This window comes from Diabrotica undecimpunctata, chromosome 4 (genome assembly GCF_040954645.1).
Source record: "Diabrotica undecimpunctata isolate CICGRU chromosome 4, icDiaUnde3, whole genome shotgun sequence".
Taxonomy (NCBI): domain Eukaryota; kingdom Metazoa; phylum Arthropoda; class Insecta; order Coleoptera; family Chrysomelidae; genus Diabrotica; species Diabrotica undecimpunctata.
The window spans coordinates 160,942,865-160,967,151 of NC_092806.1; the positions used below are offsets into that span (position 1 = coordinate 160,942,865).

General features: G+C 34.8%; 1 protein-coding gene across 7 annotated transcripts in view; it reads right to left on the reverse strand.

Moving 5' to 3' along the window:
* sick (sickie) overlaps positions 1–24,287 on the reverse strand; it is a 677,587-nt gene that overhangs the window by 288,848 nt on the left and 364,452 nt on the right. For all 7 annotated transcript variants that reach the window (XM_072530832.1, XM_072530834.1, XM_072530833.1 and 4 more), the window contains one exon: positions 12,553–12,758. In XM_072530832.1, the coding sequence (XP_072386933.1) occupies positions 12,553–12,758 (206 nt within the window). The remainder of the gene's footprint in view (positions 1–12,552; positions 12,759–24,287) is intronic.

Genomic DNA, 24,287 nt, shown 5'->3' on the forward strand with positions numbered 1-24,287 from the left:
TACACCCAGAAGGAATAAATTCTTGAACTTAATTTTTTGGCAACAGAATGACTATATTTAAAACATTTTATGATAACAATACCAATGTTTTATTCTACTTTTTGTAAAAATAAAGTTTTAGCTTTAAATTTTTTTTGTGAAGAAAAGGATATGTGAAAACCGGGTCGTATAGAAATTTTTAGTTATTATTCTTCTTCTTCAAGTGCCTTGTCCGTTGCGAACGTTGACTATTAACATGGTAATTCTGATCTTGTTTGCGGCGCTTCTGAATAGTTCCGCAGATTTTGGAGCCACGAGTGTCTTCTCCTACCTGGCCCTCGCTTACTGTCTACTTTCCCCTGGACAATCAATTGCAGTAGACGATACTTATCGTGTCTCAATATGTGTCCTAGATATTCAAGCTTTCTTTGTTTGATTGTACTCACGATTTCTTTTTCCTTTCCGATTCTTTGGAGTACCTCTATGGTGGTGACATGTTTGGTGCAGGATATACGAAGAATGCATCGGTACACACATTTCGAATGCTTCTAGTTTTCTCGTGAGCGTCTCTGTCAGCGTCCAGGCCTCCATACCATATAGTAAGATCGGAAAAATGTAGCATTTAACTAGACGTAATTTTAGGGGAAGAGATAAATCCTTGCTTATGAGGAGCTTTTTCGTATTGTTAAATGCTGCTCTAGCTTGTTCTATTCTCGACTTAATTTCTGTGGTGTGTTCCCATTTTGCATTTACGTTGGTGCCAAGGTACACATAAGATTCTACATGGTCAATTAGTATGTTACTTATCCGTAATTGTCGAGCAGGTTGTTGTTTTTTGCTTATCAGCATCCACTTTGTCTTCTTGAAGTTGAGGCTCAGGCCGTATTCCTCACTAACTAAATAAACTCTTTCCATTACCTGTTGTAATTGGTCTATGGTACTGGTAAGGATCACCGTATCGTCGGAATATCTTATATTGTTCGTTAACTCGCCTTTTATTTTTATGCCCTCATTTGCATTTTCCATACATTTGTAAATATTTCATCGGAATAAATATTGAATAGGAGTGGGGATAAGATACACCCCTGACGGACACCTCTTTTGATCTGCACCCTTCCAGAGAGTTCGTTGCCTATTTTTGCTCTTGCTGTTTGACCCCAGTATAGGTTTGCCACAATTCGAATGTCCTTGTCGTCAATACCTGTGTTTCGCAGAATATCCATCAATTGTTCATAATTGACATTGTCAAATGCTTTTCTAAAATCCACAAAGCACAAATACACGTCCTTATCAACATCTCTACACCGCTGTATAAGCACCTGGAGAGCGAAAATTGCTTCTCTAGTTCCAAGTGCTTTCGGAAAACCAAACTGCGATCTATTGATATTTGACTCACATTTATCATATATTCTTCTATGAATGATTTTAGTGAACGCTTTAGTGACATGATTGATCCAGCTTAAAAGCCGGTAGTCATCACAGATCTGGGCATTTGGTTTCTTCGGGATTGTAATAAATGTTGACTGTAGCCAGTTCTCCGAGATTTTACCGCTATTATATATTATGTTGTTTAAAAGTACAACTAGATTATCAAGGAACTGTTTGTCTGATTTACATAGGATCTTGCATAGGATTTTGCAGGGTACATTGTCCGGACCTGTTGACTTATTGTTATTATTCCTCAGTCTAATGGTATTAAGTGTAAGAAAATGCCTTGAATTTGAAGACACCAAAATGACCACCATGTTAGCGATTTTGACAGGGGTAGAATTATTGCGTATAGAGATATGAGCTTGTCGTATCGCAACATTGGCCGTCGTGTTAATTGTACGGCAATGAGGTTATGCGTGTTTGTCGTATGTGGACAAACGAAGGTAGAGGAACACGAAGAAGACCAACTGGTCAACCGAGGCGTACCACAGAGCGTCAAGATACGCGCTTTAAATTAATGGCTCTGCGAGACCGTTTTGCTACTACGCGTCAAATTGCTGATCAATGGTTTGGAGTAGTAAGTAGACCTGTTAGTATGCGTACACCATACCGTCGCATTCGAGCCTTTGGACTGATTTTATTCCTCCAGCGACAAATGCTTCCTTTGACTAAGAGAGACGAGATATTGGGTTTGCTGTTGAGAGGCATGTACACAGGACAGTTGGAGTAATGGTTTGGGGGGATATTGCCTATGGTAGCCGATCACCACTTGTGTTCATTCGAGTCAATATGACAGCTACGCCTTATGTTGATGACATCTTACAAACCACTTTACTGCTTTATCTCGACGGCCATCGAGACGTCCTTTTTCAGCAAGACAACACGCGTCCTTGCTCGTCAAACTATGGACTGTGATCGTAGCTGCATATCTAATATTGTTTTATAAGTTGGCCATTTACAGCAATTCCATCTTCTGATTTCTCCAAGGCTTCTCCAAAGATGTTTTCAGAGTATATGTTAAATAATGCCGATAAAGGGAACTAATACAGTTCAAACTGTTGAAATTTCAGTAGTAATACTAGTTACACAACATATTTTTGTTTAAAACATCTAAAATGTTTAATATTTTTGGCAATTTTGAACATAACGGCAAACTTTAGTCAACTGTTGCTCCCTGTAGCTCTGAATAAGCTGTATGAAGCTGAGGTGAATTCCAATCAGCTTACTTCTGCTATCTGGGATTATTTTTGATGGGAATTTTGTGTTTGATGACATTTTAAAGGGTTTAACGTAGTTTAGTGATCTCGCTTGTTATTGTACACGGAAACGTCTACCTTACGTACACGTTTTCATAACCGTACGACGGGAGATTTATATATACGAGAACTTTTCGACAACTAGATGGCTCCACAAAGTTTTCTCAATTAATTTTTATTAATATATCTTTCAACCTTAAGGGCTAAAAATATCTATAAGTCTCTCCTTAAAAGCAAAATAAAAAGTTTTTAAACTGGTACTCTATATAATATATACACCCTTTCTTTTCTAGAGTCCTATAATCATTAGACTCCAAAAATGATTGGTATCTTGTGAAATAAGTTCAAAGGTAAAGTCAAATTGTATGGTAGATAAGTAGAATCGCCACCTGAGCTATCTACGTACTAAAAATAATATTGATAAATTTTCCTTCAATAACACATTGATTGAACAAATCAATAATATTGATAAATTTGAAACAGTTCATAGGAGGTGATTGTAATGAACATTTCGATCAAAACAACACGGAATATGTTGGGATAAATCTCGGGTTTGGAATGATACTGGAGATCATGTGTTCATGGAAATTCAAGAAGCATTACTTATATATGGCGATTGTTAAAATTTTTTTCGAAAAAGAGAAACTCAATTCATGTATATGGTGGATATTAAAAGATTCAAAATAAGGCGTATTTGGGGCAATAACAGAAAAAAATTAGTTGCAATACAAAAGTTAACCCTCAGATAACTTGATGAACCGAAATATTCAAAAACCAATTCGGAATTACGCCGGGACTAAATCCAGACATTAAAAAAATTTTAATTTTTAAATTTTAAGTAATTATTTTTTTTACAGCACGCATAAAAACAGATTCGCTTCAGCTTCTCCCATCTAATGAAGCATTCCTCGTTTCTTTTTGTAATTTTATTAGCTAAAAAGCTTTTTAGACCGAATTAAATTAAGTACATTGCAGCATACAGTACGGATGTACGTTTAATTCTAAAAGTTTTCCCCTTTCGGTGTAATTTCGAAGGTTTATCCTCCAAAATGCGTTTCGTTCTTCTAAGTAGTTTAATGGCTTTTTCGTTTTCAACGAACACTGTCGAGATCTCCGTATATGCAAGGTTTTATTGGGAGAATGCCAATCATACATGAAACTCTCCGCTAATTAAATATATGTTAATACGACACCTGATCAGAAATATTGTGTGGAATATCACATACGAGTTTTTTAACATTTAATTACTAAGATATAAGCTTGGAGATAACCTCGCAATAAACGAAACATGATTCAATTCGATTTCAAATAAACAATATGTGACTTAAAGTCACCAGCAGCCGTCAGAAAAATGAAGAATGGAAAGGCACCGGGACTTAATGAAATTCTTGTAGAACTACTGAACCTATTAGATGCAGAACAATTAAAAATAATAACTGAAATAAAAATTAATTGGAACATCCCAGTAGTTGGCTGACTAAAACGACACAGACCACAGTTGGTCTGTGTCGTTTTAACTGACAAGAACCACGTGTTAAAAACCGAGCAGGGAGACATGTAGCTCCTCAAGTATTAAATTTTATCCAATGTCATCGACCTAGAGTCACCATATAATTTAATTTTGGAAAGATGTAAACCCATATATGGATGTCATAGCCACAAATTCATTGTTAGCTTCAACTACATAAGGCACTGAAGATGATCTGATCGAAAATCTAGATCGAAAACGTTATGCTACTGTATAAATTTTGACGACACTTGTAAAAGTTTTAACTATATGTTTTTATATACCTAAATATGTACAATGGTGAAGTGTTTTAACTTCTGTATGTTTTTTTGATAACTGAAATATTTAATGAAATATACAAGGCAGTAAAAATACCACTAGAGTGGCTTAAATCGGAGTTCATACCATTGCCCAACAAACTTGGAGCAAAAGTTTGTGAAGATTATAGGATCATAAGCCTAATGAGCCATCTGCTGAAGCTGTGTTTAAAAGTCATCCATAAAAGAATTGGATCCAATCAGTTTGGATTTGTGAACGCCGTTGGTACGAGGCAAGCTTTATTTAGCGTGCAGGTATTGTTTCAGAAATGTAGAGACGTCAGCTGTGATGTTTTTGCATGCCTGATTGACTACAAGAAGGCTTTCGATAGAGTCAGGCATGAACAAATGATAGAAATGTTGAAGAGAACAGGAATTGACGGAAGAGACCTAAAAATAATAGCTAACCTGTAATGGAATCAATCAGCGGTACTCCGAATAAATGGAGAATATACAGATCAGGTCAAAATCTTAAGGGGGTGCATAATTTCACCACTGATATTCAATCTGTACTCGGAGCACATTTTTTAAGAGGCTCTAAAAGATATTGATAAAGGCATCTCAATCAATCGAGTCAAGTTCAGTAATCTGCGGTATGCAGATGATACAATAGTGTTTTCCAATACCATAGAAAGACTGCAAAACTTAATGAACAAATTAATGGAAACAATTTGAACATATGGACTGGATATAAACACCAGCAAAACCAAGATAATGATCAGCAGCAAGGAAGACATAACTGGAGCAAAAAATACATACTGGAGTATGTGAACCAAATGAGAATTGAACGGGATAATACCCAATACATTAAATGTCGCATCGGAAAGGCAGAAAGTGCATTCTTGACTATCAGCTCTGGGTTCCAGAGCCATGACCTCATGCTAGAAACAAAAATAAGGCTCCTTAAATGTTACGTGTACTCAGTGCTTCTGTACGGAGTAAAAACGTGGACATTAAAGGCGGAAACTCAAAACTTCAGGTTTTTGAGCTATGGTTATACAGAAGGATCCTTAAGTACTATGGAGGATGAACACAACCACGGATTTGGTCAACATCGTGAAGGGCCGTAAGCTGCAGTACTTGGGACATAGAATAAGAAATCTATGCAGATATGAGCTAATCCAATACATTTTGCAAGGTAAAATTGAAGGAAAAAGAGCCCCAGGACGAAGGAGAATATCCTGGCTTGCTAACCTGAGAGTATGGTATAAAAAGAGCTTAATACAGCTATTCCGTACAGCAATCAACAAAGTCGTCATAACCACAATGATCGCCAACGTTCGGAACGGACAGGCACTCCAAAAAGAAGACTTAAAAGTCGAACAACATCTTGCGCGATACTGTAGAGTCAGCAGAAATTATAGTGTTATAGATTCACAATTTAAAAGCAACATTTCTATTACGAAATTATTATTGTTAGTAGTAGAGTTTAGACACTGTCTCTTGTTCACGCTATCGAACTGACCAGGGTTACGATTGTAATGTATTATTATTTGTGGAAAAAAAGTATTACTAGGCCTTCTCCTTCTTACCAACTTTCTTCAAATTTTCTCTAATCAAATTAAATCGTCTCCATGTGAAAAGGACGTACGGCTTTGTAAGTTTTCTTGAAAATTTTATATAAAAGCATTTATAAAACATATTTTCATTCTCCCTTTAAAACTACTATTAATAAAAGAACAAAACTATTCTTTTTCAACTATAGACGATTCCAATTCAGATAAAACCTTCATGATGGAGTTCTTTATTCGTCTACTTCCATAACTGCATGCCGTAACCCTTTGTTATGAAAATATTTCGTGTCTGCTGCAGGTGCGAATTGTCGTCCATGTTTCAATGAAAGGTTTCTCCATAATACATAGGGTGCTGGTTAGTTATCTGACATTGCACACTTTAGATTTTTTGAGATATTAACATTGATAAATTTGGCACCAGTGGCGTATATAATTTTAATTGAAAATGATTCTGAAATGGTTTTCCAAAGTTGTTAAATGGAATTTGAGGTGATATTGAGAACTGTCGCTTTCAGAGAAGTAAGCCCCCTTTCAGACGAGGAGAAGAAACATTACGTTAAATGAACGCTTTCAGACACGAATACTTTTGCACCACATTCCATAGACGCGCGATTTTCTGTTGAATAATTGTGAATGAGCAACGAAAGAAAGACGGTCTTTTCTGAATATAGTTAAATAATGGAGCGTACTGTATTTGATAGTCACAAATTTATTTGTTTGGTACAATCAAATCCCTGTCTATGGAATACAGCATCGCCACATTACTGCAATAGAAATAAAAAGCAGCAGTGCTGGGTCGAAATTTCTAAGCAAATGTGCGACAATTTTGAGGCCATGACTGCAGTACAGCAAAATGAATATGGTAAGAAATAAATATGTTTTTATTATAAATACATAGGTATTTTGTTTCATACGTATATAGTTTAGTTTTAAAAGTTTGCTAATTGAAATTTTGATTATTTAATGAATATAAAACTACATTATTGTGAAAGGAATACGGTCATTTTTTTTAGGGCGAGGTAAACAATTTACAAATTGGAGATAAGTACATAGATTTATTTTAAATTTAAGTCATAGACTTTAACTTTAACTTAAAGTCATAGTAAGCCGTTTTTTGACGAAATACTTTTACGCATAGTTGTGTCTTTTTTACTCAATTGAATTTCTAAAATTTTATGAAGTTCTTCAAACGACTTCACAGACATTCGAAAATAATTAAAAAAACTTCGATGGATCTTGCAATAAATCTTGATACAGCAAATTATACGTTCCCTTGGTTTCTCTTAATTCTACAATAGGATGAACCCACAAATTACGTCGTCTTTTCAGTTTCTTTTTCTTTTTATTTAATATGTACCACAGCATAACACACTCTTCTACATCCATAATCCAAAAATATAACCGCACTGCACTGCTACTATTTTCATACTGACGAGCATGCCCGTGAATCCGATACAGTAGCCATCGAAAATTCTGTATCTCGCATACAGTATATCGCATACAGTATCCTCGTCTGAAAACCCTCTTACATTCCAGTTATGCTTAGACAATACCAGAAACAAACCAAATCAAACATATTGACATAACCAATGTCAGAACGTATTCGGTGAGCGAATTTAAACTAAGCGACAAAGCAAAAAGTGTCAAACAAACAACGTCACAAACGAAATGTAGATGTATTTAAGAACAAAACAAAAAATGCAAAAATTTACAATTAAAAGAGAATACAAGTGAATGTGGCATGTATGAGTAGAACATCAACAGGAGCACAGGAAGCATACGCAGAGTTAAAAACACAAACGAAAAGGCTAGGTCTGGAAATTAACACAGAAAAAACAAAAATAATGGTACAGACGAGAAGAAATATAATCCCACAAAACATTATGCATGAAGATGACATTGAAACGGTTGGAAAGTTTACATACCTGGGAGTAGAAATATATGCCGATGGAGCAGAGGATGGAGAAATACGAAAAAGGATAACGCAGGCAAACAAAGCTTATTTTGCCCTCTCCCATATATTTCGGTCTAAAAGTGTCCACCGAAATACAAAGATGAGAATCTATAAAACTTTAATTCGGCCAATAGCATGTTATGGCAGCGAAGCATGGGTCCTGAAAGAAACATCCAAAAACAAACTCGACACATTCGAAAGAAAAGTACTGAGGAGAATACTAGGACCTGTGAGGGAAAACGGAATCTTCAGAATTCGATATAACAATGAGCTCTATCAACTGTATAAGGAAACACCCCTGTCAGACTTCATTAGAATAGAAAGATTGCAATGGGCCGGACATGTGATACGAATGGGAGAGGATAGGCTACCAAAACGAGCACTGAACGCCAGAATGCAGGGAAAGAGACCAGTTGGAAAGCCAAGAAAGCGCTGGGAAGACACAGTAAGCAGCGACGCACAAGCACTTTTAGGAGTCCGTGTATGGAGAAGAGCAGCCACAGACAGACAAGGGTGGAGGCAAAAAATAAAGGAGGCCAAGGCTCATTTTGGGCTGTAGTGCCGTAGAAGAAGAATGTGGCATGTATAGAAAAGGTTGAATTTCTAAAATTTTATGAAGTTCTTCAAACGACTTTACAGACATTCGAAAATAATTAAAAAACTTCGATGGATCTTGCAATAAATCTTGATACAGCAAATTATACGTTCCCTTGGTTTCTCTTAATTCTACAATAGGATGAACCCACAAATTACGTCGTCTTTTCAGTTTCTTTTTCTTTTTATTTAATATGTACCACAGCATAACACACTCTTCTACATCCATAATCCAAAAATATAACCGCACTGCACTGCTACTATTTTCATACTGACGAGCATGCCCGTGAATCCGATACAGTAGCCATCGAAAATTCTGTATCTCGCATACAGTATATCGCATACAGTATCCTCGTCTGAAAACCCTCTTACATTCCAGTTATGCTTCGACAATACCAGAAACAAACCAAAAATTTACAATTAAAAGAGAATACAAGTGAATGTGGCATGTATAGAAAAGGAAGGCCTTGAAAAAATAAGTACTAGAAATCATAAGAAAATCTACCTACAATCATAGAGAACATAACAGACAAGAAAATAGAAAAATTTACAAAAGAAAATAAGAAACCTTTCAATCATTCAGACCAAGGCTCATGAAATGCAAAGACACCAAAAGAGTTGCATTGACAGAAAATAAAGAAATTATAATAATGATGAATTATTTGCAGATCTGAGTCCATTTCTAAAAAGGTAAATAAAGAGAAGAAAAGACTTACAATCAGTTTAGAAGTACTTTGGGCGACCGATTTTAAGCATTACAATTTTAGTACAATATAAACTAAAGTTGCTTCAATTTATAATGTATGCCAATATTAAGTCAGTATTGAGTATATTCGAATTTTATGAGTACATTGTCTGTACACTTACATAACAGTACAAGTAATACCACCGACCACATTCCATATACCGTATATTGGCATAATTTATAAGTTACAACAACTGTAATGTTTCTGTTAGTGGTTAAATAACCTCATCGGGAACCAGACGATGAGCAGAAAAGTGTAGTGATCGAAACCGGTTGTCTAAGGTACTATGAAACTGATTTGAAGTATTTTTCTGTTCTCTCTATTTTCTTATAAAGAAATTATAAGTCTATGTACAGAATACTTTCAGGAAGGACTGTCTAAATACAGACAATAAACACATACCAATATATACAATATATTACACAGAAGAATAGAGGATATAGAAATAGAGAGATAAAAGCAACTAGGAATATGGTAATGGAAACCAACAGACAAACGACAAAAAAAAAGACCTAGAACCAGATAATTGGACGATTTGAATAAGAACGATTTGAACTTGAGAATGAGGATTGTTACAGAATGAAGGAGTTACAGAATGTGACTTTAAATCAACAATGTATAATGTTGGAAGGTAACTCCTGCCTTTCTTCACATTTCTAGTCTATACTCTAAGCTACTCGGAGCGATTTTTGTGATATGAGGTTCTCCTCTTGACTTCTATTCCTGGGAATTTGTATAGTGGCAAGGTATTTTTCTGATGATGCATATGTACTTTGTCATTGAACAGCTCCCTGGTTAGATTTCTACGCTACTCTTTTTCATTTATCCCAGCAAAGAATTTGCTTAAGTAAATTTCTGTATTATATACTTATACATAATGGGAACAAATCACAGTTTTACTTGAAAATTGTTGTATTTGAGATTTGTATAACGTATTTTTATCTCGGAAATTGAAACCTGGAATGTAACGTACAACTGCGGTCATTGAATAGGTTACACCTTGATTTTTACAGTGTAATACTGTAAAATTGCAGTTGTATGGATTTACTATATGTCAATGTGCTTGTAAAAAATTTCACGCGTATTTAAAAATAAAATAAAAAGCTATTGCGTAGAATGCATTTGAATGCATTCAAAACAACAGAGCAATTGCCTTACTCGAAGAAGCTTGGTCACTAAAGCAAGTTACTGCAGATTTTAATGTGAGCTATATGTGCACAACTCAAATCAAACAAAGATGGGATCATTTTCATTCTATAGTACGATTGGGATTATATAGTTCCTCATAAGCAGGGATTTGTCTCTTCCCCTAAAACTACGTCTAGTTAAATGCTACATTTTTTCGATCTTACTGTATGGTGTGGAGGCCTGGACGCTGACGGAGACGCTCACGAGAAAACTAGAAGCATTCGAAATGTGGGTGTACCGATGCATTCTTCGTATATCCTGGACCGAACATGTCACCAACACAGAGGTAATCCAAAGAATCGGAAAGGAGAAACAAATCGTGAATACAATTAAACATAAAACAGAAAGCTTGAATATCTAGGCCACATATTGAGACACGATAAGTACCGTCTACTGCAATTGATTGTCCAGGGAAAAATAGACAGTAAGCGCGGGCCAGGCAGGAGAAGACACTCGTGGCTCCAAAATCTGAGGAAGTGGTTCGGGCTCACATCGGTCGAACTATTCAGAACCGCCGCAAATAAGATCAGAATTGCCATGTTAATAGCCAACGTTCGCAACGGACAGGGCACTTGAAGAAGAAGAAGAAGAAGTACGATTGGCTGGTTCAAGAAGGCTTGCCACAGCTCGAAAGGCTGTCGTAGAGACAGCGTTTCCGGGCAGCATTTATACTGCACGTAGATGGATTAAAGCAAGTGAATTGATAAATTGTGCAGCAGCAAAAAAAACATTTTTGAGTGAAGATCACATGAGGATACCACTTGTATTTTGTAATGAATTCATCAACCTTGAAGACAGCTTTTAAGCTAACGTTGCATTTGCCGTTGCATATGTATGGTCGAATAAGTGTTTATAGACCGAGAAATCACAGGTTTGATGAACGGTATACTTCACCATTAAAGAAATAGTGGAGGATTCTCGGTCAACGTATGGGGATGGATAAGTGCTGGAGCCCCGTGCGTGTATTCTCATAAAAAAGAAAAATTAACAAAATCATATTACAAACATATTCTTGAGAACATAATGTTACCACCAGTGATCCAAAAATTCCCTGGTAACAACTTCATCTTCCAACATGACAATTATCCGGTGCATACGAGTAGAATTGTTCGAGAATTGTTGGGAGAAATTCATGTTAATGTTCTTCCGTGGCCTTCCCGGAGTCCAGACCTTAACCCCATCGAAAATGTGTAGATAGCGTTGACAAAGAAATTAAATGAAAGAAACTTTAGGCCACGGAATAGAATTGAGCTATGGGAAGCAATTAAGCAGGCATGGGAGGAGCTTGTTGAATATGACATGAGGAGATTGGTGCTTTTTACGAACAGAAGATTGCAAAGTTTTATTGACAATTGGAGCATACACTAAATATTAATTGTGTTACTGTTTAACATTATTTAATATATAATAGATTTAAAATAAAATGAATACTTTTAATCCAGACTTCCTTATTTTCGTTATTAAGAACATATTCCATTTTACTAAAAAAAACTTCTTTCTATAATTTCCATTTTGTAAAATAGATTTACTTTATTTTGATCGTTTAATTTTAATCGACCTATTCTGAGCCCGCCACTGGTAATTAACATTAATAGTCTTTTGTCGTCTTCACTAATAATTCGTAAAAACGATGAAAAACAGTATATCTGATAATACTTGTGTTTTAACTTGATGACTTTTATTTTGTCAAACATTACGACGATGTCACAACGATGTTGTGTAAAGATCTGTTAAAAATTTATTACCTAGTTTAAAATTTTTAAGTAACTTTTATAAAAGACGAACAAAAATACCCGATTTTTTTATTTTATTACATATAGTTAATCTATTTTTAAGAAACTCTAATAAAGCTACGCTAATACAGGCTTAAATTAGTTTAAGTATATTGTAAATATTTAACATGTTTAGTTGATCTGACTACTGGTAAAATAAAAAGAGAGAAAATATTTGTCACATTAATTTAAGTTTCGAAACAATCTAGAAGCCGACTCTGTCTTCTAGAAAGCTCAGATCGTTCCCTACATTTATGCAACTCACACACCACAGCTGTATTTAATGTTGCCTACCTATTAGGAGTCATATCCTGCTGCGGCTGCGGCGCGACTCCGTGTCTGCTGCAACTCTTGGCGGCTTGTTTATGTCTCGAAAGCGCGAAGAACAGGGCCAGGATGGCCTTCAACTTGCCGTCGCGCAATTCTTGCGCCGAAACATTCTCGATGCCGGCGACATGCTGGCTACGCAGAAACGACAGACAGGCGTTGATGTTCTCCAACTGAAAAGAAAAAGGATTGTTTAGTAGACGGCATCAATCATGCGGAACAACAGTATCGGTGATCAGATAAAATATAATGACAGGAATGAAATAGAAAATAAAAGTCTGCGTTATTCCGGTAACTGGTCGTTTTATATATTCATTTTTTTATTTTTGTAATTATTAATTTATTTAGTATATAGCTATATCGCAAATAAGTTATACATATAAAGAGTTGTGTATATAAATAGAATAAACAATAGCTTAAAAATAACGCAATTACTGTTTTTATTAGGAATAAGCAACAAGTTTAAAATTTATTAAAGTTTATTTTTGACGTTCCAAAAAAGCGTATTTTTGTAAATAAGTTTTCTTAATAAACTCACTTTAAACTTAAATTGTGGCTTAATAAAAATAATAATTGCATTAAGATGCCAAAGAAAATAGCTTCAGAACAATATCTTACAAATAAATCCTAGCAACAATACTAAAAAATTCTCCAAACAACCCTAGAGGCGACAAATAATTCAATTGACTTTTTTGTCGTAACTTTTTGATTTTGCATTCATCACAAAACGAACAAATCAAATAAAGGCAGACCTAAGATAACGAAAAAACGAAAAGACATCTACAATAAAGACTCCCAAGGCCGTCACACGTTCACCTTAAGCTACAATATCGTCTTCTTCCTTCTTGTATGTAGGCTTTAAAGCCTGTTTCTTCTTCAATATTCTTCTTCTTCTTCAGTGCCTTATCCGGTCCGGATGTTGGCGATCATCAAGGCTATCATGGTTTTGTTGACTGCTCTGCGAAATAGCTCCGCTGAGGTCATCCCAAACCATTGTCGGAGATTTTTCAACCACGAGATACGACGGCGTCCCGGTCCTCTTCTGCCAAATACTTTACCCTGCATAACAAGTTGAAGAATTCGATATTTTTCTTCGTTTCGCATCACGTGGCCGAGGTACTCAAGCTTACGTTGTTTAATTAAATTAAGCACTTCTTTTTCTTTTGTCATGCGCTGTAGGACCTCAACGTTGGTGACATGGTCCACATAAGATATTTTTAGTATCCTTCTGTATATTCACATATACACACTCTTCAATATTAGCCTAATAAATTGTTTAAATTATCGCACCATGTGATCTCTATATTGTTCTGAAGCTATTTTCTTGTGGCATTTTAAATTAATTACTATTTAACTGGGAATAAGCCACAATTAAAGGTTAAAATACGTTTATTGACGTTTCAATTTCCACTTCGGAAATCGTTCTCAAAATACAAACATTAGTAAATTAAACAAATTTTGTTTTTGTTACTTAGTGAAAAATTCTTCTATTAATTTAATTTTATCTGACTCATCTATATTGACAATTCAGACATACATTATACATTTTAAAGTAGACGACTTTAAAATGATATTGCCAATATTGTTGAGTTGCGTTCCTGGGACGATTTTACTTATAAGATAGTTCATTCGATTACATGAAATCAACTTTAACTTGAGAATATCCGTCAGAAAAAATCATAACATGTAATTCGTCTTTAAAAAGACAAATACATGCCATGATTTATGTACTGATAATACATATTTTCAACTAAATAATGAATTCTATAAACAAAGTTTTGGACTAGCAATGGGCTCTAGTTTATCTCCATTATTAGCCGATATATTTATGGAAGATTTTGAAACAAATATTATTTCTAAACAAAATTTAAAACCCTCAGTATGGTGGAGATATGTAGATGATGTATTCTCAATATGGCCTCATGGATCAGAGTTGTTGGACACATTCCTAAATGATATAAACGATAAAGAAGAGACAATAACATTTACCATGGAAAAGGAATATAATAACACATTACCTTTTTTGGATGTTTTAATCTCTAAGAACGATACTGGATACGAAACTCAGGTGTATAGAAAACCAACACACACCAACAGATATTTAAATTTCAAATCAAATCACAATATTAATATTAAAAAGGAAATCATTAAATCCTTATACGATAGAGCCAAAATTACTTGTTCTAACCAAAATTCGTTCTTGGAGGAGAAACATTTGTTAACATCTGTTTTATTAAAAAATGATTATCCTTTATCGTTTATAAATAAGGAATTTTCAACAATAGATCGAATAGAACAAAACAACTTAGAACGAGATCCTACAACATATACAAGGGATAATACAAGGAAAATAACAATACCATATATAAAAGGATTATCGGAAAAGCTTAAAAGGATAGGAAATAAATTCAACATTTCAACAACATTCAAAACAACAAACACGTTGAGATCTATTTTGTCCAAAACCAAACCTAACAATGAACAAGAAAGGACAAAGAATTGCATTTATAAAATGCCTTGTGAATGCGATCAGTTTTATTTAGGTGAAACATCAAGGCCATTAAATGTTAGAATAAGTGAACATCAATCCTATATTAAAAATAGAGAATTTGATAGATCTCAAATATGTAAACATGCATGGGATAATGAACATAGGGTTCAATGGAATGATTCAAATATAGTCCTAAAAGAAACGGATGGCAAAAAGAGAAAAATCAAAGAAGCGGCTCTAATTATGCTAAATGAGACCAATTGTGTCGCGAATTCCTCGGCAGAATGTAGTAGGATCTGGTTACCCATATTGAAAGAGGAAGTTATTAAAAAGAAAATACCAGTATTGGTAAGTCAGTAACATATAGAGAATACATCATTTATATTTTTTAAATAACAAACATATAAAATCGGAATTTGGTATTTATTGAAGGTAAAATAAATGCAAGATCAAATACTTACCATGTCGGGATAGTATTATGAGGTTTTTTTTTTCCTGGTTTTTCCCTCATAATTTACTATGGAATCACTAACGGGAGAATTTTACTGTCATCATGGCATGTATTTGTCTTTTTAAAGACGAATTACATGTTATGATCTTTTCTGACGGATATTCTCAAGTTAAAGTTGATTTCATGTAATCGAATGAACTATCTTATAAGTAAAGTCGTCCCAGGAACGCAACTCAACAATATTGGCAATATCATTTTAAAGTCGTCTACTTTAAAATGTATAATGTATGTCTGAATTGTCAATATAGATGAGTCAGATAAAATTAAATTAATAGAAGAATTTTTCACTAAGTAACAAAAACAAAATTTGTTTAATTTACTAATGTTTGTATTTTGAGAACGATTTCCGAAGTGGAAATTGAAACGTCAATAAACGTATTTTAACCTTTAATTGTGGCTTATTCCCAGTTAAATAGTAATTAATGTGATCTCTATATTTGTTTTTGTGTACCGTAAAAGTCGCTTTTCATCCTTTTTTGTAAACTGTTCCCAGTGTTAATTTTTTTTCTTCTTACCAACTACTTTGTTTTATTTCGTATTCTTCTATAAGTGTCTCGGGATTCTAGAGTATTTGATGTTTTTTACTGATGTAGGCCTCTCGTTTCCCTTTACATTTCTCTTTTATTTCTTTTCTGAACCATGGTGTATTGTTGTTGTTTCTTTTGTTCAGTATGACTTTGCGTTTTCCTAGAGCTTGTGTTGCTGCTTCTTGTCAATGTTGTTTTTAATTTTCTTCTCACGTTCCTCTCTTCAGTTCACGTTTATATCTTCGATGTCGTCTATTTTGTTTCAGCTGTATCTTCTGTGCTATCCTCCTTTGGTAGGGGAGAGGTGGGATGGTTGATCCCTGTTTTAGTGTTTAAAGATTATTTCAGGTCATAATAGTTACAAACAGGTTCATAATGTGGTTATCTCCTTCCACTGGGTGTACACCTAGAATCTCTTTCTTGTAGAATAAATCAGGTAGATCAGTTCTTAAAAACACTAGTGCGATTCAAGAAACCCGGCCCACGAGGGATACTTGATCCCCGTGAGGGGGCTACTTGATCCCTGGCACTATTTAAATCGAATTCTTGGTAGATCTGACATACAATCCATATGAAGTGACTTATTTTTTTTCATTTCGCAAAAAGTGGAGAATAAATTGGTAGACAACGATTCTACATCCCACCTATGATGCATAGCATAAGTAATTATTGCCAATTATGAAAGGTAATTAAATTAAACAATGAAACAAATTAAACTACCTACTTTATTAAATAAAAACATAAAATACAAAAATAAATTGAGCCAAAAAAGAACAATTATTTAGAAAACATTAGCATCAAATCTATGGTTAAATTTTATAATGTCAGCAAGTCAGCAGTCCTGGCCGTTCTGCTGACGGTCGGCTGCGGCAGCTTTTGTACGTCTGTCCGATCCACTTCGCTGACGTCCTCTACTGTTGGAAAAGTGAAACAGCTTCCTTCTAGTCCCTTCCCCTTAAGAATTTAACTTCCAATGTATTTTCTTTCAGGTACAAAACTTTTCCAACATAAAACTTCATTGTTTTTTTAGTACAAAACTTGACTAAAACGTAGTCGTCTGGCTCAGGATCCGTGTCATCAATCTATAAGGAAATCACAGCCACGGCTGCTATCTGGAAGGCTGGGAAGATCATCCTCCTCTTCATCAGTCGAATCGAAAAGTTCAGTGTTTTTAAGTATTGGAAACTTTTCTGCTCTTTTCTTATTGATTGCGGCTTTCTTAAGAGCAAGTTGTTCAATTTCCGCTTTTTCAGGGGTATCAGTTAGGATGTGAAAGCTCCTTCGTTTTCTACCTCGAGAAGATTGGGCAAGAGGTGCTGCCTTGGGATAGGGCATGATGTCTTGTGGAGAAAAATGTTTCACAGACATTATATCTGATGTTGGAGTGCAAGGTTTTAGGGCCCCAGACAACGTTGATTCTATAGAAATTTAGGCGTTGGCTGTATTGGATCCAGAACTGATTCCTGAATCAAAGTTGGGTCTGGACGGTATGTGACAGAGGTAGTCATAAATTCGTCGTCAGTAAATATGTTTGAAGAAAGCTAAGAAAGCTTTGATATGTTGCTAAGAAAGCAAAAGAACGTTGGATGGTGGAAAGGTGCAACGAAATAGAACAATTGCAGGAAAAAGGAGATAGTTTTGGACTACATAAGAAGATCAAAGAAATATCGAATATACACAAAAGCCACCACAGAACAAGAATACGCAACGACAGAAACGAATACATAGAGTCAGAAGAGGAGATAGCAATGGCGTGGAAAGAATACGCAGAAAGACTTTTTAATGAGAAAAGACCAACACAACCAACGCGCAAACTTCCTTCCGAAAACTTATCAGGGCCATCAATAATGCGAAGTGAAATAGAATATGCAGTTAGAACCACAAAGATGCATAAAGCAACAGGTCCAGATGAAATTAATATAGAAGCAATAAAACTACTAGACGAGGAGAATATCGAAATCTTGGTAAAGCTGTTCAATAGAATTTATGATACTGGTTACATTCCGCGAGAATGGCTGCAGTCATCCTTTGTGATGATCCCAAAAACAGCTAATGCCACAAAATGCAATGAACACCGCTTAATCAGTTTAATGAGTCACTTGCTGAAACTCTTCCTTAGGATATTACACTCAAGAATGTACAAGATACTAGAAGAACTTAGCGGGTCAACACAATTCGGTTTTAAGGGAGGACTAGGAACAAGAGAGGCAATTTTATGTTTGAACACCTTAATACAAAACTGTTTAGATCAACGAAAAGATGTCTACCTCACCTTCATCGACTACGAGAAGGCATTTGACAATGTTAAACATGATATCATGATGGAACTACTACATAGGGCCAACATGGACCAGAAGGAGATCAGAATTATTCAGAATCTATACTGGAACCAAATGGCAAAGGTGAGGATTGATCAAGACCAATATACGGATGAATTTGAAATCCGGAAAGGTGTCCGCCAAGGCTGCATACTCTCTCCGATGCTTTTTAATTTATATGTTGAAAATATATTTGCGGAAGCATTAGAAGACACGGAATTAGGCATTAAGGTGAACGGCATACCAATTAGCAACCTACGCTATGCGGACGACACAGTGATTATAACTGATAATTTGGAAGATCAGCAGTTATTACTTGATAGGGTGAATAGCATAGGTAAAAAATATGGCCTCAAAATCAACATTTTGAAAACGAAATATATGGTCATTAGCAGAAACCCTCCAGAAAACCCGATAATATGCATAGGTGACGATCGCATAAAACGCGTGAAAACTTTTAAATACCTTGGCACCACAATCAACGACCAATCGGATCCACAACAAGAGATAAAAACCCGAATACAAATGGCAAGACAAGCTTTTGTGAAATTCAGACCGCTCCTATGTAATCAAAACCTAAATTTCGAAATACGCTACAGAATGGTCAAGTGCTACATATGGTCCATCTTGCTTTATGGCATGGAAACGTGGAAAAAAACATCTATCAACAAACTTGAAGCCTTTGAAATGTGGTCATTGAGAAGAATGATGCGCATACCTTGGGTGGATAGAGTTCGAAACGATGACGTCCTTAAGAGAGCCGGCGTGGAAAGAGAACTCTTTGAATTAATTAAAAAACGCAAGATTGGTTACCTTGGGCACATATTGAGAGGAGCAAAATATGAAATACCACAGTTAATCCTACAAGGGAAGATCGGAGGTAGGAGAGGAGCCGGCCGCAAACAATTATCCTGGTTAAGGAATATTAAAGAATGGACAGGAATACACAATACAGGCGAGCTGTGTCACGCCGCCAAGAACAGAATTCTAGTAATGAGATAGTCGCCTACGCACTTTGGTGTATGGCATGTTAAGAAGAAGAAGAAATATGTTTGGATTTATCGGCCATATTCCAGATACTTTGAACCCATTTATGATATTTGAAGGAGCCATGACTCGGGAACGCATCTCCAAGCAGTTCTGCAAAGTCGTAAATCGTAATAGTTCTCCCGGGAAATTTGAGCATTAAATTGGAAGCTGCTTTAGAGTAGTAAGTCTTTAGTGTACCAAAAACCGCGCGGTCCAATGCAACTTATAAGAGGTGTGCGGTGGAATTGTAAGAAATACGAAGCCGTTGTTCTCGCATAATTTACAGCCTCCAATGAGGTTAACATCCTATCCATTGTAAAAGAAAACAAGGCTCAAAGAACCGATATAAAGCCTCGGACTATCATCGAAATATTAAAAACAAATGTTTATTTTTACTTTTGCTTCTGCGGAAATCGGAACTGTGGATGACGATGGCGTAGTTTTAGGTCCTGATTTCTTTTCAACTGTTTTCGTCTTGGTCAATTATTTATGTCTTTGATGCGGCTTCTTCGATCTTTTTCACTTTTTTTTACAGATTTTGTCTTTTCGTCAGTTGCTGAACGTTTGGCAGCGGTGGCAGTTTGTAATTGTTCTTCCAGCTTTTATTTTTTCTTCTGAACTAGGCTTTGCAGAACCAAAGAACGAAGATGAAGTAGCACTTACTTTCGCATCAAATTTTCTACGGTTTGGGTACTATTTAAATCGAATTCTTGGTAGATCTGACAAACAATCCATATGAAGTGACTTATTTTTTTTCATTTCGCAAAAAGTGGAGAATAAATTGGTAGACAACGATTATACAAAAGAAGACTAATATAATTTCAAATAAAAAAGAAAAAATACTTTAGTAAATGCTGTAAACGTATGCAAAAGTGTTTAGACAGTTATTTTGGAAAAAAAATAGTTATTTGTTTCATAATTCAAATAGTGTATCTTCTAGAGATAGTATAAATAGAAATAGATTATAGAAAAAAAATTGTTTCTTGATTTTGATTACAACAAAACTATATTGTCAAAGTATTATATAATCCTAATCATATATTTCGCCAAATATTTCAAGGTGGATACACATACAAATTAAATTCTGATGTAACATCCTTTGTGCCCGCTATAATTATTTTTGATTTAATAGTTCGGTCCACGGATGAATCAACTTCCCACAATTTATCTTCTTATAATTACAGACTGCTGATTTTTGGCCAGATTCACTATCACTAAGATTAAGGAAACCACTAACATAATAAAAATTATATCTGTAATGTAGGTTTGTCGAGTGGGCATGGGTTTAAGTATTTTACTCAAGATTTTGATGACACAAGAAATTCAAGACACAAAGGCTACTAGGAAGTTCTTGAAACACACTTTGAATGTGTGATTTTCATAGTACCAATTACTGAACTGTACGTACTCCATCGGCACTGTCGCATTTACGATGTAATAGAATATTGGAAAGATACACAAATTACCATTGAGGGCAGTACGCCTTTATAGTTCCACTATATTTGATTTCTTTCTGTCAGATAGATCTTACTGCATTTTTAAGCAATTCTCGTATGAGTTTTAAGTCATTATATTTCTTTTGACTCTTTTTTAAGGCTTTCCGGGGAAATCTGATCATTATGTTCTTTCTCTTTACCTCTGATCATCTGGAGACTCACTTCTTAGGGTACATTCTCTTTTACTTGTAGCTGACACTGGCTTTGAACCTGTAATTCGTTTAAAGCACTTTGGAATTCTTGTAATTGTTCATTAAACACATTCTCCTTCGCCAATTTTTCGCATTTCGCGTTTGTATTCGGACTGTGTAGTTTTCGCATTATTTCGAGTTACCTTACACTCCTCTGGTAAAATTGCCACCTGTTCTCTTAACTTTTTTGATGAAAATCACATTTTTAATTAATACATATTTGATGTTTTGAGTTCCACTACGAAAATTCTTGAGAAAAAAAGGTTTTTTTGTATTAATTATTTAGAAATGTGTATCACCAAAGATTCTGTTATTGGTTATGTTGACATGCCTGACCTAGAACTTCTAGACCAATAGCCACTTAAAAAATGTGATTTTCATCACAATCACAATCAATAATTGTCTCTTAATCCCATAAAAAACATAATATTTATGCTTAAAATTATTTAAATTTGAAATAAAATGGGTTATTGGATATCTACGGTAGTGACGGTAGATACTTTTCGCCCATTCATACCCCTGGACTGAGATTAGTACTCCATTTAGCATTTTGTGATCGGACAGCTTGTTGCATTTCACATCTTCTAGTTCAGCTATAAATTTCTGTATACTAATTTGTTCCAGAAAATCTTTTACGCCAAGTGTTATAATCTTTTAATATCGACTTCAAATTCTTACAGGTTTTCCATATGTTTTTGATATTTTGATATCGAACTTTTAGCTGACTTTAGGTGTTACTGGCCATATCTTGTCCATAAAGCTTGAACGAGAGAAGTATAACTGGGTGCATACTGGGGATACGACACTACTACGAAATCTGCCATTTCTTTCTCAGCCTATCTTTCCACCTATATTCTCATCGAATGTGGGTGGTTTTAAAACTTTAATAGTTTTAATTGTGCCTGTCTTAACTGTGGAAGATGCTGAGGCTGTTTGTTCCGATTCAACAATAGTTACTGAATCACCCTGAAAGCCCTGAAGTTAGTACTTGCACCACCAGAGGAAAAACGCAGTACCTTCTTCTCCAATAACACCAACTTACAAAATAAACAACAACTTCAGAACAACAAGAGCTAAAATACAAAGCACTTACACAGTGGTGTATACAAACTTAAATGTGGCGACTGCCCTAAACCTTACATCGGTCAAACGTAGAACTTTTATCAAACGTATAGCAGAACATAAAAGGGCTTTCAATAATAGAAAAAGAGATTCTACGTACGAACTTCACCTTCTAGACCATAATCATTCTTTTAATGACCAATTTCAAATTCTTCACAGTCAATATAAAGGCCTTAAGCTGCCTTTATTAGAATCTATAGAAATTAACAAATTAAAAAATATATGAAGTTAAAAGTGTCGATAGCAATTAAAGTAAACTGTAAACCCAAGCTTAATCAAGCCATTCAGAGCGATGCTGGGAATATTTATATTCTACTATGCATCAACAATTTACCCATATAAATTACCATCATTCTTGTACTCATAGTTGATGCATAGTAGAATATAAGTATTCCCAGCATCGCTCTGAATAGCTTGATTAAGCTTGGGTTTACAGTTTACTTTAATTGCTATCGACACTTTTAACTTCATCTTTCCTCACTAGAGGTCTCTAGTAGCATACTCTGGTAATTATTTTTCCTATAATTGCCAGAGTAGTCGGTGTGTTTTGATTTAGTTTGAGTCTTCTTATAAACTCTCTCTGATAACGGGTAGACCCAGAAATACGTGTTAGGGGGTGGTAGGAGACTCAAATTAAATCGAAACGCAACAGTCTTCGTATAAAAAATATATAATTCTAAATGACCAACAACTTAAGACAAACGCATATTAAAAATAGATCACTTGAAAAAGGCTGTCTATCGAAACAGCTGCAGTGATAATAAATTTTGTGGAAGTGTTGAAAACAAAAGTTTTCACTGTTTTATTGTTAGATAAAATAAAATTTCCATTAAGTAACAGTGGAATCCATCACTTAATGTCAGAATTATTCAAAAACTCAATTATTACTATTACTTGAACTGTGACCTTCCTGTTTATATACATTTTCTGACGTTCCAAACCTTATGAGACATTTGGGGATATTTCGATGACATCTAGAATATGATAGATTTTTAGTACTTTTTCTTTTTCATCAATGGACTGTTGTAGCAATACTTATTAGTATTTTCTTTAAAATTTTTATTCTAAGCAAAAATATAAATCCAATTTTTCTTCACTCAAGAACCAAGTATTGCATATTAGACATAAGACAAATTAAAGGAAACGCAATTACAATAAAATTGCTTCTCGATAGCAGTAAGACTTTGGTTAGAAAGCTTTTAAATGTGTACGGTTTCTGAGTGTAGTCAACGATTAGTAATATAGCTATGCTCATAATGTTTTATCTCTAATCTTTATGGTAGAGTACGCGTTTCCATCCTGATGTTAATAAATTCCTTGAATATTTTATTACTAACAGGATCTCGCGGCAAGTTCGTAGAATTTGTGTTAGAAATGTGATAGGAACTTAAGATTTTTGTGTACATATCAATATATTATAATAAATATATTAACAATTTAACGAGTGACTGTAGATGACAATTGATTGGACATCCCGTCGCATGCAACGGGTTACATTACTAAGACATATAAAATATGTGAAAAGAAAGACCATGTTTCTGTAGAGACGGTGTTAAAAAAATTAAAAGATAAAAATACTTTTTCCATTTTTCTCCAGAAACTCTGCAGTTTCTGGACTGTTTCTGAACTGGTCTGCAGTTTCTGGAGAGTTTTCAAACAGATTGGGTATAGGTTCGAATAGAATACAATAGAAAAGCTTTGTGCGAAAAAGCTCTAGTGTCGTTCACAAAAAATCCACTTTTTAAAAAACTAAAACAATTTTAAAAAAGAACAAGCTTCATTTGTTTATTTAGACGAAACGTAGATTTTTTCTAAAAGTGGAATAAAACGAATTTGGCAGGACGAGAGTATAAAATCTATAAAAAAAACACTAATATCAAGGGAAAGAGACATATTATATTGCAATCAGGTGGAAAAGATGGTTTTATTGATGGATACTGCTTATTATCACGTTTTTTGTGAAATGGTTGAAAGCAAAACTGCTTCCAAGTTTGAAATAATGCTCCATGGCATTCGC